Raw genomic sequence first — 18,051 nt, forward strand, 5'->3', positions numbered from 1 at the left:
TTTATATAAATATGCTAATTTATTCTACAGCTTTCGTGTATGTGGGAGGATGTCCGGTGGCTCAGGCAGAGTATGGCTATTTCCAACTCGTCCTCCTCCACACTGCAGTCCAGGCAGAAGATGCTGGCTGCCGCTGGCCAACTGCAGGTCTGCCAGCTCATCATTAGACTCAATAGCGTCTTATTAGCCTAATGAGATTCCAGCCTTGCCACACACAAATTGAATTGCGTCTGATAATCCACAGTGAGAAATTTGTAACATTTCTGCTTGGTTTGAATGGTTGGGTGGCTTATGTAGCTTGTGTGGACTTGAGTTCAGACTGCATAAAATTGGGCAATTAAAGGTGCTGCTATCCAGCAGCTTGAGCTATTTGTTTTGGAAGGCAGTCATGATTAAAAGCTCACCCTTGCTGCACTGTTATATCCACTTTATCTTTTGTTAGCACTATAGACCCACTGAACTCATAAGAGGACTATTGAATCAGTATTGCAGCATGCTAGAGAACATCCTTTCTTAATCACAGTCATACATCTTCCTGTCCACACAGAACCTTCTGGGCACCCACAACTTGGGCCGTGTCCACTACGAGCCCATTAAGGATCGCCATGGTAACGTGCTGCTTGTGACAGTAAGGGAGATGGAGAGCCTATACTCTTTCTTTAACGGGAAGTGGATGCAGGTGTCCAAACTGCAAAGCCAGAGGAAGTCTCTATCTACTCCAGAGGAGCCCTACGCTCTGGACATTCTGCTCATCACCATACAGGTAGAACTGGGGTATAGACCTTTGTAGAACTTATTTTGTATGAAAAGTTCTGCTAGATCAGTGTTGCTTTTGCACAAATGGGTTCAGTTTGCACATCCGTAGTTTGAAGCATAAAGACATTTATAGCGTTTTACTTTCCTGTTCTTTTTAGCTTGAATAAGCTTTGATTCATATCCTCTACAACTGACATATAGCTAGCATTTATTTATCTCAATTTAAGTTTATTCAGACCAGCTTTAAGGCTAATGTAAAAGTGTGGTTGTTTCTGCCGTTTGATCTGATCTTCTCCATGAATCACATGATTTCTCAAGGCCGTTGGTGCATTTATTTGATTTTTAAAGAATATAATGTATTAATGAGAACAATTCATTTTTGAACAAGAAAACACAGGAATAGCAAAGTCTACTCTAAGTCACATTTTATCATTATGATTATATTTTGATTAAACAAAACAAGAAAAAGATAGCACACTGAAAGCTAATACATTTTACTCTCACTAGTGTAGACATGCTTGTGGCATAACTACTCTGACTGCAGATTAAAGCGAGTTAAAGGAAGCGTCGTCAAATTCTCAATTGCCAGTGAGATGCTCTGTTTGATATGGTTAAATAACGTTTGGTCGATTGTCAGACTGTTCCATTTGTTGTTTTGTGTGGTTCACGTTGTGAGTGTGCTGGTACTGTGTTTTTTAGGACATTCTAGCATACCAGAGGCGCAGTCAGCACCGGCTGTCTCCAGGCCTGTACCTGGGCTACCTGAAGCTCAGCAGCTCTGTGGATCAGATTAAGGTGTTGGTCCCTCAACGAACACCTAACATGCTCTGCCATGCCAGGATACGGGACAACTGGAACGTTTCCAGGTAGATGCTCAAAACATCTTTTCATCACTGAACAAAATACAGAAAATCATCTTAGAAAGCTGGAATAACGATGCATTTCATCATTATGGTCATCATTTTTTGCATTTCTTTCAAATCTTTGCCTTACTGCTTTACATTTGAGGTTAATTTTGGAGAAACCTTGACGTCAAACCTGGAAGTTACATTTCGTTTTGAAAGCGAGAGATTTCAAATGAATTGCTTTGTACGCTGGGCCTTACTGTGCGATCAAATGAATGAATGACCCTCTCGTGTGCTCATGTGTACAGCCTCTCTCCCACTCATAGCTTCATCTTTTCTGATTAACTTGTTGAGTTTAATCCAAGTGGCAAGATAGGTTGTGTACACCTGATAATTACCTTGCTTTGTGCTGAATATATTACATTAAATAAAAAAAAAAAAAAATATATATATATATATATATATATATATATATATATATATAGTATATATATATATATATATATATATATATATATATGTGTGTGTGTGTGTGTGTGTGTGTGTATTTTTTTTTTTTTTTATTGAACAAGGTTTTCCATGTAACCATATCGCTGATGAAAAGTCCAGTTGTGCACCTTTTATAATACAGGAGCCAACAAATGGACATTTCTCATTGGTACAATGGATAAATGAAGAGAGCGTGCGCCTGTAAAGATGAAATATTGAAATATGTTAAAGCTCTGGGTTGTCGTGGAATGCTCCCCTCACCACAGGCGAACATACTTTCTTGACATGGCCATTTTTTATGAGCAAAACAAAACTCCTGTTTGTTTTTGTTCGGTAAAGGAGCTATTTATTTATTTTCATCCCAGGTCATGACGCTGACCCCGGTAGGTAGGTCCAGACAGGGAGAGCATTATCCTGCTGCTCGGTGTGGTAGTAAAACTAAATTTACTATGGGGCCGGAGCGTGGAAGTCAGCGGGAGGCTCACACAGGATGATGCCCACTCACGGCTCGAGGAAAATCTCTGGAGCAAAGAAATTCTCTTTTTTCCAGCAGCTTACCCACCAGATACTTATGTATCCTTGTGAGCTGGAGTAAAATGCTCTCTGTTACACCATCTGTGGCTTACTGGCTTCTAACTACGTAGTCTTTATATATGTCTTTCTTCTGAATGGTGCGGTGCAACAAAATTGTTTTTTTTTCTTTGCTGTAGTATCCACAAAGAGATGTTTATTTCTAAAAGGCTGTTTAAAGTGTACAAAGTGAATTAAAAGAATAATCATAGCATTAGCACTTAGTTGATGCCAAGTAGTAGTGGCCAAATAGAAGTGTTTTCTTTGTTAACTGAGCCAAAAAAGCATCTTATTTCTCCATTCTAAGCCATTCCTCTCCACTAAAAACATGATGTCTCAGTCCTGCTGTCACATTTACTTTGGTATATAAATTACATGATCTCATAAACTTTGTAGATGTTTATTTACACTTTGCCATTCTGAAGGAGCAAAGCTATCAGTGTGAATACACGTCAAACATCAATAACACTTTTAATTGTTGCTTTAATTAAACAGGTCAACAAAAATCCTTATCTATGTGAATTTGATACTGAACGTGTTTGCGCATGCTTGCGTAGAAACTATTGCAGTTCATTCAACAATAAAGGCAGCATGATACTTCTTATACACAGGGATAGAAAGCATAGTAGCACTCAGAAAGCTCTGATTCCAAATGGCCAACATGGACCTGCGTTTTTCTGATGGCCGACTTAAAAGTGTTAACATATCGCCAGTAAGATGTTAGGCATGACAAGGTTAAATTATCTATACGTTGAGGTTTTAAGAAAAAGGTGTCTGTAGCCATCTAGGCATCCACATTTGTACAGTCATATTTTCTGTAAGTTGAGTAGATCAGAGTAGTGAAGTGCCGTCCTTTCCACGGGGCCCTACTCAGTGTGAGGGTGGCACTAATGGAACTTTCCCACATTTTGTCTCAGAACTAGACGTTCCGACTGAAAATAAGGAGGCGTTTAGTGGTTGGTGGCAAACATTTTATTCACTCAGAGCTTTAGCTCTCCATATCAGGAACTAGCGCGGCTTCCCTGGCTGCCCACTCGCTCCTGGAAACTCCACCATCACGTAATGGGCGTGTGGAGTGGCACACTCCACAGTGGGTGCCTGGGCAGAGGGTAATGTGCTGGTAGTGTGTTTCTGTGTGTGCATGTTTACTGAGTGCCGTCTCTTCCCACCCAGGGATGAGTGGGAATGGCTTCAGACCCTGTCTGGCCCTGAGGAGGTGGAAAGAGCAGATCAGGCGGCAGACTGCCATGCCCCCCTGCTCTTCTCTGAGCTCCAGACAGCCATTAAGAGCCTGCTCCGCCAGATCAATCTACCTCTACACCAGGTACTGTACATCACACTGCCAGCACATTGGCTTATAACAGCACCAAAGCAAGCAAAGCAGTGTTGGAATTAGTTGCTCTTACTTGGACATCACCTAGGAAGAACTTTACAATTTTCACATGTAATTTTTTTTTTGGATATGTGTAATTTCATAGTGCAATGTTTAAATAGATTTCTATGTTATAAACACACATTATATATATATATATATATATATATATATATATATATATATACACACATACATATATATATATATATAGATATAGATATGCAAATTACTCTCATGATGGAAAGTTTACATTATGTGGATAATTAATTTTAAAAATGTCCTTCACACTCGCACAACTCACACAGGAACTAAAAATGCTTGACTTGTGGCATTGCTACAAAGAGCACATTTTGCCATTATTATTTTAAGAGCGTAGAGAGTGAACATATGATATGTACAAATTACTGTACAAAAAATTCTGATGAGTCAGTGATGTTCAACCAAACTCGACTTACAGAAAAGCAAAGATGAAGTCTTAGAAGTTTTAACATCTTGAAGTCTTGTTTTTGTCTTGCCTGGCTAATATGGTGTGTCATTGTTTCACTTTCATAGAATCTTGTGTGTGTGTGTGTGTGTGTGTGTGTGTGTGTGTGTGTGTGTGTGTGTGTGTGTGTGTCTGTCCTTTGTGCAGGCCAAGCACTTCCGTCTCTACACACAGGAGGTGCTAGAGCTGGGTCACAATGTGTCCTTTCTTCTGCTGCTGCCTGCCTCAGATGACGTGTGCACTGCCCCGGGCCAGGCCAATCCCTACACACCCCACTCGGGGTTCCTCAACCTCCCTCTTCAAATGTTTGAGCTTGGTACACTGGCTTCTGTTTCAACCCCTACAATATTAGCTCAGTTGGCCTTATAAAGTCCACAGATTCTTTACCCCCTCCTTCTCCTCTGCCCCCAATCATGCTCCCAGTGGAGCTTCAGTAAATCACACAGACCCACACATACACACAGCAGCAGGAGAGCTGTCTACTCTGCAGCTAGCCAAACACCCCCTCCCGTTCCAGACTGTTTTAAAATGAGGAAAGGTTAAACAAGTAATCGATATTATAATTAAACAAAATCTGTGTAAACAATGGCAGATTGTTTTTCTTTAAATTGCAGGCTGCATTTTGTTGTGAACATCCAAATCTTGTTAATATGCATAACTATGCCTATAATTTAAAATGCTCAGTAGCTTGTTTGGTTGATGGAACATTATTTGCAAAGTTTTGAATGTTCACATTTGAAATTTAATACCGTGGAGTCGTTTTGGTCTGAAGAGCAGACACTTTTAAACCACCCATAGATTTCCACTAAAGGCAGCACTGATGGGTTGAATTGTTAGTGTTCGGGGGAAATAATGATAGCCTTTCAACTTAAGGTACTAAATTGTTGTGTAGATAATTCAGAAGGATCCTGGTTTCACACAGCACAAATCTAGCCAAATAAAGTTTGAGGAGCCAGCTATTATGTATTACAGCTATAATGAGATACTGAGTAACTTCTCCCTTTTCTTTTTCCTCATGTATGTATTTATGTAGTTCACTTCTGTGCATATAAGGAGAAGTTTATTGGCCTGTACTGCCGCCTGTCCTCTGTGCTTGACCTGGACGCCCTGATCACCCAACAGGCTCTTAGAGAGGCCATTACTGACACTGAACTGGCAACGGCAAAGCAGAGACACCAGCATATACTGGACTTTATTCAGGTATTTATCTGATATTTAGTACTGCAGACTAGAGGTACGCGGTATGGCAAAAATAGTGAAATATATTTTCACAATACACAGTATGTCACATACGTCACATAGTCAGTTGGAACAGAGTAAAGAAAATTAGTATCTAAAACTTTGAATACAGTGATTGATATCCAGTGTTTCACATACTGTGACTGTGTTACAAGGGACTAATGTTGTTCTATTTGTAATGAAACATGCGGTTGGTCATTGTTCTGGGTATCAACAGTGACTTTTTGTTTCTTAGCAGTATCTGAGCTCAGGACTGTCTTTCTCTCTCACCTATTGGTAACTAGCAAAGATACTTTCCCTAGATAGACAAAGCACTTCTTGTAAGTCACTCTGGATAAGAGCGTCTGCTAAATGCTGTAAAAGTAGATGTTCTATGAGTACTGCCTGTCCACATTGTGTTCAGAACAGCTTGTTGAATTGTATTGTGACATAATTTATCATGATAATGATAAATATTGTCATATTGCCCAGCTCAACTGTAGACTCAACACAAAACTGCCTTTCTTTTTCTTTCATCATTCTATTACAAATCTCTGATATCAAAGCCAATGATGAAACATTTGATAATTCGCTACAGTTGGGATGGCTTTCATGCATATTCCCAGACATGCCGAAGTGTGTGAAACGTCAGACTACAAAAACAACTTAAGCTAATAATCCAATTAGAATAGTTTATTGATGTCATAAAGTATAACTACTAGACATATAAACTGTAAAATGGCTTGTTTTTCTTGTGTTGAAATTTCAATACCAGCTTAGCAGAGTCTTACAACAGGACTTGAAAGAGAGCTGTCTGTTCAGAGCACTGGGCTGAAATAATCCCTCTTCGCCACCACGGTCTGGACTATTAATTGAGATTGACCACAAAACCACAAGAGTGTTTGTGTGATGTCGGATCCAAGAGGCTCTGGAAAAAAGTGGCACTCTAACCGCAGATTACACACTGCCTAGGAGTGATGAGGGGAGAAAAAGAATACCAATCAATGCGAGTGACTGCGTGGCTGTGTGTGGCTACGCAATGTGGCATCAATTAGCACGAAAATTTTAATGTTCCACTAAGAAGCAAGCAAAAAAAAAGGGCCACGTCTGTCAAAACGGCACATTGGTGGAAAGCGCTTAAGGGCCCACTCTTGTGTGAGAGGCGAAGTTTTCCACTGTGAGGTCCTGTCAAGGCACTGAGGCAGACGGACCGCAAAACATGCATTTTAAACACATGCTGCAAATAGTGTCATTCAAAGATGAAGCATCCGTGACACAAAGTACTCTTAAGGAAGAGCTTATTTGGGCCAGGTATAGTATGCTATCTAGACTAAATTTGAGTTAGTGAGTGAATTTATTTATTGCATCTCACATTCATACCCAACTTTTAAATAAGATTTTGATCTCCAAACCTTTCTCGCTCACAACCAAATATGTGGTAATCTTATAGATGGTTATAGATGGTTATCATATAGACCAGTTGCTTTAAGTTATTTAAAGGACTGGAAAAGTCAGTGTAAGGAATTTAAAACAAAATTCTTGAATGTCTTTAAAATATTACATATAATATTATATATTTACATATAATATTATAATATATTTATAAAAATACATTATTTTAAGTGGCAGAAGACTGATACTCATGAACTAATATCATGTATCATATATACGTCACCATCTTTTGAGTACTTTTCCCCAATTTGTTGCAGTACCTCCCTGCCAACAACATCAAAATGAACGCTGATTTGTTGAATTGGCCTCTCTTGCGAGTGAAAGCAACCCCTTCTATATTATTTCACTTGTCATGCTCTGGTCCCTCCTTTGTCATTAGCCCCAGCATACTTTCCAAAGGAGTCATCCTCTGGTGTCAACCCTCATTCCCCTAAGTTGGATCTCACATGGCATTTGCTAGAAGGAGTTCAAATTGCAGCTTTTTTTCTTCTACCCAGCTTAGTTTTTTCTGTGCTTTCCCCTCCCGTGTGAAATGAGCCCCTTGTAAATACAATTGCATAGTAAGTTTCAAGAATGGAAAATATGAAAGTGGGAATTGAGGAGATTCACTGTGTGGTAGTCAACAGCTCTGATTGAAAACACACACTACTGCTCACTTTATTTCAGCCTGAGCTTCTAAAGAGCAATTCTGAACCACTAAATTGTAATATTAAAAAAGGAGAACATGGACACAAAATGGGTTATAGTGTTAGTCATTGCGACATGTAATGGCATGGCGATTGTTCCGTTGGCTCTTGGATTGCCATACTGAAGTATTAGTCAACCACGTTTTAACACAAAGTAACATATTGACTGGCACAGCTCAGAATTGGAACAGATTGCTTCTGTAATGATTTGCAGTTTTGTAATATTGATGTTTTCTTCAGTCACTTTCAAAATAGCGTGTGTTTCTCTTCAAGTTAATTAATCTACTGGAGTTGGTGTTTCAAATGTACTGTGAATGTATATACAGTGTTTTTCACTGATGACATTTATAACTGATGACATTTATCTGTGGTGTTATAATAGCAAATGGACGAGATGTGGCGAGATATCCGGTGGATTACCGATGCCCTGCAGTATGCCCGCTATAAGAACCCTCTGGGTGGGGTGCCCATCACCTGGCTGGTGGATGCGAGTGTAGAGCCTGTAACACAAAAGAATGACTCCACCTCCTCAAACACAGACTACCTACCAACCCCCTCTCCATCTCCTGAGATGCGGAGAAGAAAGGCTACAAGCGGTAAAACATGCTTGTTATAGCAAATAACATTTGTTCATGTTAAACAGCTTCATACAAAGTAATATTTAGTAATTAGATTATTTTCGTGATGCAGAAAATGATCACGAAAGATGTTCATAAGAGATGTTACGAGTTATGTTTATTGAAAACTGAAAATGTTTGCATCTGCACTGGGGATCGGGATGAATATTCAAATGTATAGATATTCAGACTTTGAATGTAAAAATAAATTATTTGTATAGTATAAGTATAGTTTGGAATTAAAGAATTAAATACATTGTGTATTATGTTTATTTAAATTGTTTTATTAAAATCATTATTTTGACGGAGCACGCAACGTAAAACTACAGACACAACACTGGGACAGAAGCAGCTGATGTTGCGTCCCATTTTAAGTAACTAAATATGTCTAAGCAGAGATATATATTAAAATATTTCAAAGGAAAATTTGTACAGCGTACATTTTGTGACATATTGTTCTGTTTATTTAAAATGATTTGGTGCCTTTCCTGATGTTTTGATGGTGTTAATAGTGGAGTGAGTCATTATTTCTTCTCTTCGTTTCAGATTCCCAGCCAGGCTCAGATGAAGAGGGCTGCTCTGAGGTCTTCCTCCCCACAGACAGCGACTATGACTCCAGTGATGCGCTAAGCCCTCGGGATTTGGACCTAGTCTACTCCTCAGCCCAGGACCTGTCCCATCAGGCCGTGCATGCCCTGAGCGGGAGTGCTCCGGACGTCCTGCAGATGCATGACCTCAAATATACTGCCTGCTCCATGGCCATCCTGGAAACAGAATCATGCACTAAAGACCTGGAGGACCTGTCCCTGTCCACTTATTCCTCCAAGTCCTCAGACAAGGCATCCCGCTGCAAGTTTCTGGCCGACCCGCCGACCAAGAGGAAGCTACTGTCTAAGAGCCACCCCCAGAGGAGCTATTTTGGTGGGCCGCATCGCTGGCTGCGTGTTCAGAGTGAGAGTCAGACGCCCTCGCTTTCTGAGGGAGTTTACACCAGACAGAGTGATTTGGACCTGCCACTCGAGCTGCCTCGCTCTTTACCACACTCACCCTCTGCCTCATATCGCCTGGATGAGCGGAAGAACACTCACAGAGAGAGTAAACCCAACGTGCGCAGAATCTTTGTGGAGTCATGCAGTGAAACTTCCCCCAGCAGAGACAGCACTCACTGGCCAGAGGAGAGTGAGGAGACAGATAGAAAGACCACTGTGGCAGAGACGGTGTCTGTATTTAGCATGGTCACAGCAGCTCAGGATGTGGACTCCGATGACCAAACGAATGATCAAGTTTCTGAAATCCTCAGCAGCACACTCTAAGACAAACCTTTTCTGCATTATTGTATGTCATCTTGGTGTAATCTGTCACATAGCCACCAAACTGCCTCTTAAGCTCCACAATAAGTACATTTTCAGGCATAAGAAAATGCAGGTCTGTGCATAAGTCAGAGGCCACTTTATTTGATTTCCTGTCAAAATGGCCATAAAGTACAATTTATTTATTTTTCTGCTTCAGGAAAAAAATAAACAGAAACATACATTTAACACAAAATTACAGCCTCAACAAAAAAATATAATATCAAATTCTTCAGCATTTGATGTATGCACACTTTTTTACAACTCCCATTTTTTCCCAGAGACTTTCAAATTTTCAAAGAAATTTGGAGGGATATTTTTCCACACCTCCAAAGTTGAGTCTTGGTTGCAGTTTATGCTTCTCACAATGCAAGTATTACTATTTGCCTTTCTCAATACCAGCTTCTTGACAGCTACGCATTTTTTCAGGCTCATAGTGTCGAGTTTTCTCGAAGTAAAGGATGTACAGAAACACCTGTGGATGTTTTTGAATCTAAAGCAAGAGTAGAGCTTGATTTTCCCCTCTCTACCAAAGATGAAAGTCCTGTTTATCTAATTGCAACAGTTTTGGTGGTCTACCAGATCTTGCACGGTTATTAGGAATCCAAGTTTCTTTTAATAATTTTAATAATTTTTTGCACTCCAAACTTAGAAACTGCTGTTTTTTCTCCTTCTCCTTCCTTATGCAAGTGGATTAGGTGACACTTTATTTTGAGTGGTCCTTTTAGCTAAAACAAACACACAACAGACTCTCAGTAACATGTCAGAAACATTCAGTTAGGCATTTACTTAAACATTTAGAGTTAGGATTAGGTTTTGGGTTGAGGATAAGATTAGGGTTAGGATTAGGTTTTGAGTTGAGGTTAAATTTAGGGTTATGATTAGGACCAGGGTTAGGGTAAGGTTAGGTTTTGCTTAATGGAAGTAACATATTAACAATGCATCTACTTCGTATAATGTATCAACAATACATCCTCAGGATATTTACTTCAGTGTATTCAGCTGCTTCACTACTGCTGCTTCACTGATATGTTGTTGATGTGTTATTGATCATCTGAGTTTATTAATCATCTACAAAGGACCACTCCAAACAAGGTGTTACTGTGGATTATTTTGTATCTCGTCTCCTCAGAAATACCTGCTGAAAAAATTGTTACTTAAGGGCCATCTTGACTGGAAGTTAAATAAACAAAGGAGAGTTTCTGACTTTTGCACAGTGTTGTAAAAGTATGTTGTAGTTTGTAGACAGTCTGTGTAATTTGTGCATCTTCTTGATAGAATGTGGAGGGGAAAATGAAGTTGCTGGTCAACTGTGTAGGACTCATATTCCGTGGCTCTGACTGTTAAAATGCTGATTATTAATGCAACATGAAAAGTGCTGCTTTTACCTTTGAACTTGAAACTGCCTCTGCATAGACTGGTATCATAGGTGAAAAGTGAAAAGTAGTACTTTTACTCTCAGTCTGTTTATGGCTTTTAGGTTGAGTCTGATATTTGAGGTGTACTGTACACCTCTAAGACAAATCACTGCCCAAGAGATCCACTAGCACAGACAAGCTTTTAGTGTCGAATATCCCTGAAAGATTAATCAGTATTTGATCAATCAGTGTTTGATCAGTAAGTAGAAAGTATAACTTGTCTCATCTGATCTTACCACATCTAAGAAAATACAAACAGTTCATATTCTATTGTCAGAGAATGAGGTCTGTTTTCAGGCCTGCTTTAACCATTAGAAATTATCGTTTGCTTGGAGGGTTAAACAATCATATTATTGTTGCAAAGGGCCTGTCTTGGTCCAGATGACAGTAGTGTGTGGATGAAAGCTTCAGTGCAGGTTTTTAGGACCTATTGATTTAAACAATCAACAGGTCCTTTCATAGCAAATGCCTTGAGTTGTATGTTCTTTACCTCTTCAGAATGAATTTGTGTTGTGTGGTTGTTCTTATCTGAAGTATCAAAGGTTTGATCCATCTGTTCCCATTCCTCTGGTGATGGCTGGCATTAAAACAAATGGAAACCACTTGTGTTCTATGAATAGGCACAAAAGAGTGCATTTTAGAGATCTCTTTGCAACCTATGCATGATGAATGCAAGTAAATTGAACAGATATCTTGCTTTTTTAATGTCTTTCGCCCCTATAAAAGATGATGCTCTTATTTTCTTTTGAGACTGCAGATTTGTACCACTTTATATGAAGGGTGTACACCACTTTATTTGAAGGATATTTATGCATATGTGGATATTTTACAGGTTGAATATATACAAAATGATACTCTGAATACTCTGGCAACTTGTGTCAGAAAAGCCATAGAGATTTCAAGTATACATGAAAGTGTTGTATAAAAAAGTACAATGCTGCACTGAGAGCTGGGCTGTATTCATTCAGCCATTCAGCTGTCTCTTTGTAAGTTTAGACCAAATTCAGCTCCTGACGGCTATCCTGCAGAGGTTCAATAAAATGACAGTTTGTGTATGCAAGAGACTGGACTCTCACCACTGAAGTCTTTGGAGTTCAAACTGCTGTCAGGAGAAGAGGCAACAAGGGCAGCAACATTGTGAATTTGTGAATTTGTCTGTTGCAATGTTATGACTTGTTGATGTTGCAGTGTATTAAAAATGTCTTTGCACAGTTGTTCCTCGAAATATGTTTGTACTTGACTTATCTCCTTCTGAAGATGATGAAAATGTTTCATCCTCCCACGTTCTGTACAGTGATGTCAGTTGGAGCTCATGGTAACATTGAGCTAATGATAAAATGCACTACTTTATTATTCCTGTGTGTTCGGGCTCAGGCTCCAGCTCTTATAGTGTATGTTGTGCCTGTTCTCTAACGAGTGAGGTTTTTAAATGAGATTTCATTGCAAATACTCTGGTTGAGTCACTATAGTCTGACCAGCTGTCGTTCCACATAAGGTATTATTGTGCAATTATAAGTATTTGTCATGATACCTTTATACTGTGCACACAGCAAGCCAAAACTATTAAAGAGCATCATATCTGTATATTTTTGCATTATGCATTTATTGATCCAAATAATATATTTCGGTATCGTATTTTTGACAGTTATTGTCTCATGTCATCCTGGTTTCTATTGTTATGTTAGCTTTTGCAATGCAACTGAATCTGGCCTTGTGGCAGATGTGTTTATGACCTGAAATAAATTCCAGTGTAGATATGTACTGAAATGTGCTTTGTTTGATTTATCACATTTTATACTTTTAGATGGTTATAAAACATACAGCGCTGTGCAAAAGTCAGAGGCCATCCGTCATTTATTGAATTCCCAATCAAGACAGCCATTTAATATGTTACTCTTTTCTGAAGAAAAAACAAAAAGATATTTAGCAGAAAATTACAGAGAAACATGAACAACTAAAGAGGTTGGTTGCATTTTCTGCTTCTCTCGATCTATGTAATCCCAAATAAATACAATGATGTTTAGGTCTGGACTGGCGGACAGTCCAATGTTCTGTGAACACTAGCAAGTTTTTTGTTTGCTTTTCATATTTTCTACTTTTTTGTCTGTTTCCTTTTCTCGATAACAGCTTCTTAACAGTTATACATCCTTTCAGATCCACTAGTTCTCTCAGTGGACGGATGGACAGAAATGCTTGATTCTGGTGATAATTTTGGTGGTCTACCAGGTCTTGTACGGGTTTTAGGAGTCCCATTTTTCACTTATTTTGTTTTCAATTTTTCCTTCCTTATCCAGGTAGAATATATCTATGTTCCTCAGAAGTGACTCCTGGAAAAAAGTATTGTGCTACATGGCTAGTTTTGGCTAGAAATTGAATGGAGGGTGCTTTTTTGTACATAGTAGCTCAGAAAAGGTCTTTTTTCATTCAAGTGATTCATCGTTTTCTTTTGAATGTGGGAATTACTGAATGGAAATTTGGAATGTCTTTAGTTCTGATTTAGTTTAGTTTTGCTTACAATAATAAATAAACTACACCAGTTTATACAGCAACCACATTGCAAGCTTAACTTGATCGCAGTTTACATCACTTTAGGCTCATGATGCAAGACACCTAGTTCTGATGGGGACAGCGATATCAGATGGAAAAGACATTTGGTCTCCAAAAGCTGACGAGGAAGGGGTTTAGGAGAGAGAGAGTCTGTGTGTATGTTTGTATTTAAGACAGAAGTGACCCTAAGCTAGCTACAGTGAAACCGTAGCTTTTAAATCGAGCGTTCAAATTGCTCTCCTGTTAGATCATCAAAGGTCTTCGTGAGGAATTAAACAAAAACAAATTACATTTTTATCTAGCTGGGTCATGAAAGAATCAGGAATATTTGTGCCTCAACCTGGGAGGGCCTTTGATCCATCATTAAGATTAAGAGAACTTTGTGTATACTGAGCACACTACGCTGAGTGTGAGAGACCTATTGATGGTCACTTTTCTACCAGCCATTGCTCAGTTACTTCCACTGAAATCAAAGGACAAATAGGCCTGCCGATGAGATGATTCAAAACATATGGATCTGACTGTGAGGGAATGGAAAAAGTGGAGCGTGTATACAATAGGGAGTAAACTTTGCCAACTGCAACTATCAAAGTGTGATCTATGGATCAAGAGTCAAATGACACAATGTTTGATCTTCAGCAAAAATGAACAGGAGCCCATCTACCACTTCAGCTAACCACTGACTGTGGGACTATTCAAAAGCATGTGTTGGTATGTATACCAGCATGCAGTCGTTTATCACAGTATAACACATCACAGACAGTTTTTTTTCCTGCAGATTCCTGAAGCTAAGTGAGACGACAGAAAACACTTTCTACTTAACGTCATTCTACTCCCATGTATGTGTCTATCTATCGATTTATCTACAAGACCAATTAACTAGTGAGATATTTCCTTGTCTGTGATGGACTACGCTTGTCCAGTGCAAAACAGTTTGCGCTTTTACCCTGGGGATGACTCATTTTCAGAAGTCACCAGTTGGTTGGCACTCTTATCTTGAAAACATAATTTCACCCCATTTCCTTTGTCTCGAGCAAGAACTCACATCCTACTGGCGCCGGACACATACTGTCACAGTATTAGCCCAGAAAATTACTCCAAGGTCAATTTAAACATTAAAGAGGAATACAGGAATATCGGAAACAGCGTTCAGTGGAACTCCAAACACTGAGGCTTTTTAACCCCGCTTGCTCCAGACTTTGCTGTTGCTGCCGCTGCTCAAGACCCTGCTCACACATACAGAAAGACCACAGACAGCTCTGTGCTGTTTTAAAGCCGCAAGAATTCAATCTGTAAATCTTAGCAGTAAAATGTGTAGCAGCTCGAGTCTAATTTCTGGTAGGTGTTGAAAGAGTTTGCTACAACACATTGAATGCAAAATTACTCCAAGGTCAATTTAAACATTAAAGAGGAATACAATTATGGCTGCTTCTTTGTTTGTTCATGGAGGCTTTAAAATTTCCTCAGCTGATTGTTAATGAGTGAGTGAGTGAATGAATTAATTATTGAATGAATGAATGAATGAATGAATGGATGAATGAACAGCATGTTATCTCACCCCGTGAGCCTCACACTCTCTGAGTTTGTTCCTAGCTCAATCCTCTCTCCCGCTGTCACATTTTGACAGGTCGTGCACGTGTGTGAGCCGGCAGAGGGCGAGCGGCAGCGCGCGCGCTAAACATGCCGCTGTACTGCCGGTGGCCCTATTTTCCCACCTGTATTTTGGAAAGCCCCGCCCACCAGCGCTACCAAACGGAATACGGGTGGGGAAACAAATACAGCAGAATATGTGTTAGAAACAAACAAAAAAAACGTAATACGGGTGGGGGAAACAGCGGAAGATGGGTGGGAAAGCAAAAAATACCGGAATTCTTGTGAGAAACATAACGGAATATGGGTGGGAAAACAAAAAATAGCGGAATATGGGGAAACAAAACAGTGGAAAACGAATAGTAAAGGTCGTAAATAATAATAAAAAAAAAAACAAATCAAAAGAACCAACAAAAAACATCGCAATACAACACAAGCTAAAAAAAAACTTAATGGACAGAAAAACAAAAACTAACGCACTACGAGTGGGGAAACAAAAAATAAAGCCCCCTTAGCTCCCTCCCCTCCCAACACTCCTCCTCCCCAAAAAAAGAAGGAGGCGCCCCAAAACCTAAGCACGCGGGCTTCCCATCCCGAGCAGGCAGGATAAATCAGACGGAGCAGCTCGCTCTCCCACATTTTTGCCGACAGAGCGCGAAGAGAGCATGCAGAGTGTCGGGCGCCCGCGCGCGCGCGCGCACGCAGCAGCAGCAGCAGCAGCAACAGCATCAGCCGCCGAGAGGCCCCGAGCGTGATCGCGCGCGCCACCGCTCCGGTAAAGAGGCCTGCTCCGATGCTGCCATGCCGCTGCTCCTCCTCCTCATCACCCGGCCTCGCTTAGGACCTCAGCAGCGCCTGGCACGACCCGCGAGAGAGAGACCCCGTCGGAGCCACGCGAGCTAGCGCCGAGACCCGAGAGCGCTCTGGAGGATTAAGCTCACGTCACTGCATATAGAAGCACACACTTAAAGAAAGAGAAAAAACAATAAAAGTCCATAATGGATACCGCCCCCCACTTTCTGTCCATGTGCGTGCTGCTGTTTTCTCTCGGCTCGCGGATAGAGATTGGCGCGTGCCAGCACTACTACCTCCTCCGCCCCATGCCCAGCGATAGCCTGCCCGTGGTGGAGCTCAAGGAGGACCCGGACCCCGAGCTGGACCCTAAGGAGAGGGACCTGAACGAGACGGAGCTGCGCGCGCTGCTGGGAGCGCACTTTGACGCGCACTTCATGGCCGTTTCCGCGCCGGAGGAGAAGCGCGCCGGCGGCAGCGGCGGAGAGGAGGCGGAGGCGACGGGGAGTGAGCTGGACGCGTCACGCCTGCGGCCCCCCGGCCCCATGCCCCGGGACATCCGGACTCTGGACTTTGAGCTGCCCGGCTGGAAGAAGCCGAGCAAGAAGATGCGGCGGCGCCTGCAGTTGTGGCTGTGGTCGTACACGTTCTGCCCGGTCGTGTACGCGTGGCAGGACCTGGGCAGCCGGTTCTGGCCGCGCTACGTCAAGGTGGGCAGCTGCGCGAGCAAGAGGTCGTGCTCGGTGCCCGAGGGCATGGTGTGCAGGCCGGCCAAGTCGGTGTACTTCACCATCCTGCGGTGGCGTTGCGTGCCGCGCAAGGCGGGGGTGCTGCGGTGTATGTGGATCCACGTGCGGTACCCCGTCATCTCGGAGTGCAAGTGCTCCTGCCCCACCTGAGGACCTAGAGGCGAAGCTACTCAAGCCCATTTCTCTCTCTCTCTCTCTCTCTCTCTCTCTCTCTCTCTCTCTCTCTCTGTCTCTCACTCTCACACACATGCACTGTCCTGTCCGGTGTAGGAATGTACATGCTATGTATATGTGGTGTCATTTTATAATTTTTATTCTTATTATATTGTTATTTTTTTTATATCTCGTAAAGAGGTCAGTATTACGTCCGTGTAACCAGCGTCTACTGTATTTGCTGAGCATAGTTTGGTTGTAATGTATTTATGGTGAGAACATTTCGCATTAAAGTGCGTTAATTTGAAGGAACTCCAAGCTTTTTCCATTACTCGGGAAAAAATAAGATATATATATATATATATATATATATATATATATATATATATATATATATATATATATATATATATATATATATATTATAGACCTCAAATGAAATAAAGCTATAGATTACAGTGTAATTTTGCAGCTCGCTATGCTGTGAACGGAAAAGGACACGGAGTTAACTCATGAATCATCATGTAAATTAAGAGAAACGTCTATTTATTCTTTATTACCATTTAGTCGAAAGTCATTTGAAATAAAACCACTAAAAGGACATATTTGTTTTGATCTTTTTTTCTGTTTTTGGTTTGTCTCACCTTGCGGCGACGTCTGTCTGTGTTGTGGGCGATTATGGGAACTGTAGTTTGGTAGAACTGAAACAAGTGGAAATATGCACATTGCAGATAAATACGAAAGAAAGAAACACGTTTCACTCCTTTTTTATTCTCTTACACATCCTTTGACACGAACTGAGAATTCCTGCTTTGTCTCAGCATGAACCACGGCATTTATTTCATGTTCATACTGTGCTAACTTCTCAAAATCTCGCAGTTTCCCGCGAGACCTCTGCTAATATTCACGCAGTAAGTTAGCATGCAGCGGTTACTGGAAAAGTGAGGAGTGACGGATATAG

At 40.8% G+C, this 18,051-nt stretch overlaps 2 protein-coding genes across 3 annotated transcripts in view; both read left to right on the forward strand.

The window, feature by feature from the left end:
* ankfn1 (ankyrin repeat and fibronectin type III domain containing 1) overlaps positions 1-13,020 on the forward strand; it is a 91,298-nt gene extending 78,278 nt beyond the window's left edge. For both annotated transcript variants that reach the window (XM_017724344.2, XM_017724345.2), the window contains exons 17-24: positions 31-147; positions 548-763; positions 1,456-1,622; positions 3,834-3,984; positions 4,667-4,835; positions 5,553-5,719; positions 8,258-8,471; positions 9,039-13,020. In XM_017724344.2, the coding sequence (XP_017579833.1) occupies positions 31-147; positions 548-763; positions 1,456-1,622; positions 3,834-3,984; positions 4,667-4,835; positions 5,553-5,719; positions 8,258-8,471; positions 9,039-9,805 (1,968 nt within the window). In that variant the 3' untranslated portion in view covers positions 9,806-13,020. The remainder of the gene's footprint in view (positions 1-30; positions 148-547; positions 764-1,455; positions 1,623-3,833; positions 3,985-4,666; positions 4,836-5,552; positions 5,720-8,257; positions 8,472-9,038) is intronic.
* Positions 13,021-15,980: 2,960 nt separating this feature from the next.
* Positions 15,981-17,402, forward strand: nog3 (noggin 3). The gene has a single exon (XM_017724321.2). The coding sequence runs from the start codon at positions 16,395-16,397 to the stop codon at positions 17,085-17,087; it is 693 nt and encodes a 230-aa protein (XP_017579810.1). The 5' UTR covers positions 15,981-16,394; the 3' UTR covers positions 17,088-17,402.
* Positions 17,403-18,051: the final 649 nt, after the last annotated feature.

Source organism: Pygocentrus nattereri, chromosome 13 (genome assembly GCF_015220715.1).
Source record: "Pygocentrus nattereri isolate fPygNat1 chromosome 13, fPygNat1.pri, whole genome shotgun sequence".
Lineage (NCBI taxonomy): Eukaryota > Metazoa > Chordata > Actinopteri > Characiformes > Serrasalmidae > Pygocentrus > Pygocentrus nattereri.

What these genes read in the sequence shown, in the direction of transcription:
- nog3 (XM_017724321.2), top strand. Translation starts at nt 16,395, where the DNA reads ATGGATACCGCCCCCCACTTTCTGTCCATGTGCGTGCTGCTGTTTTCT.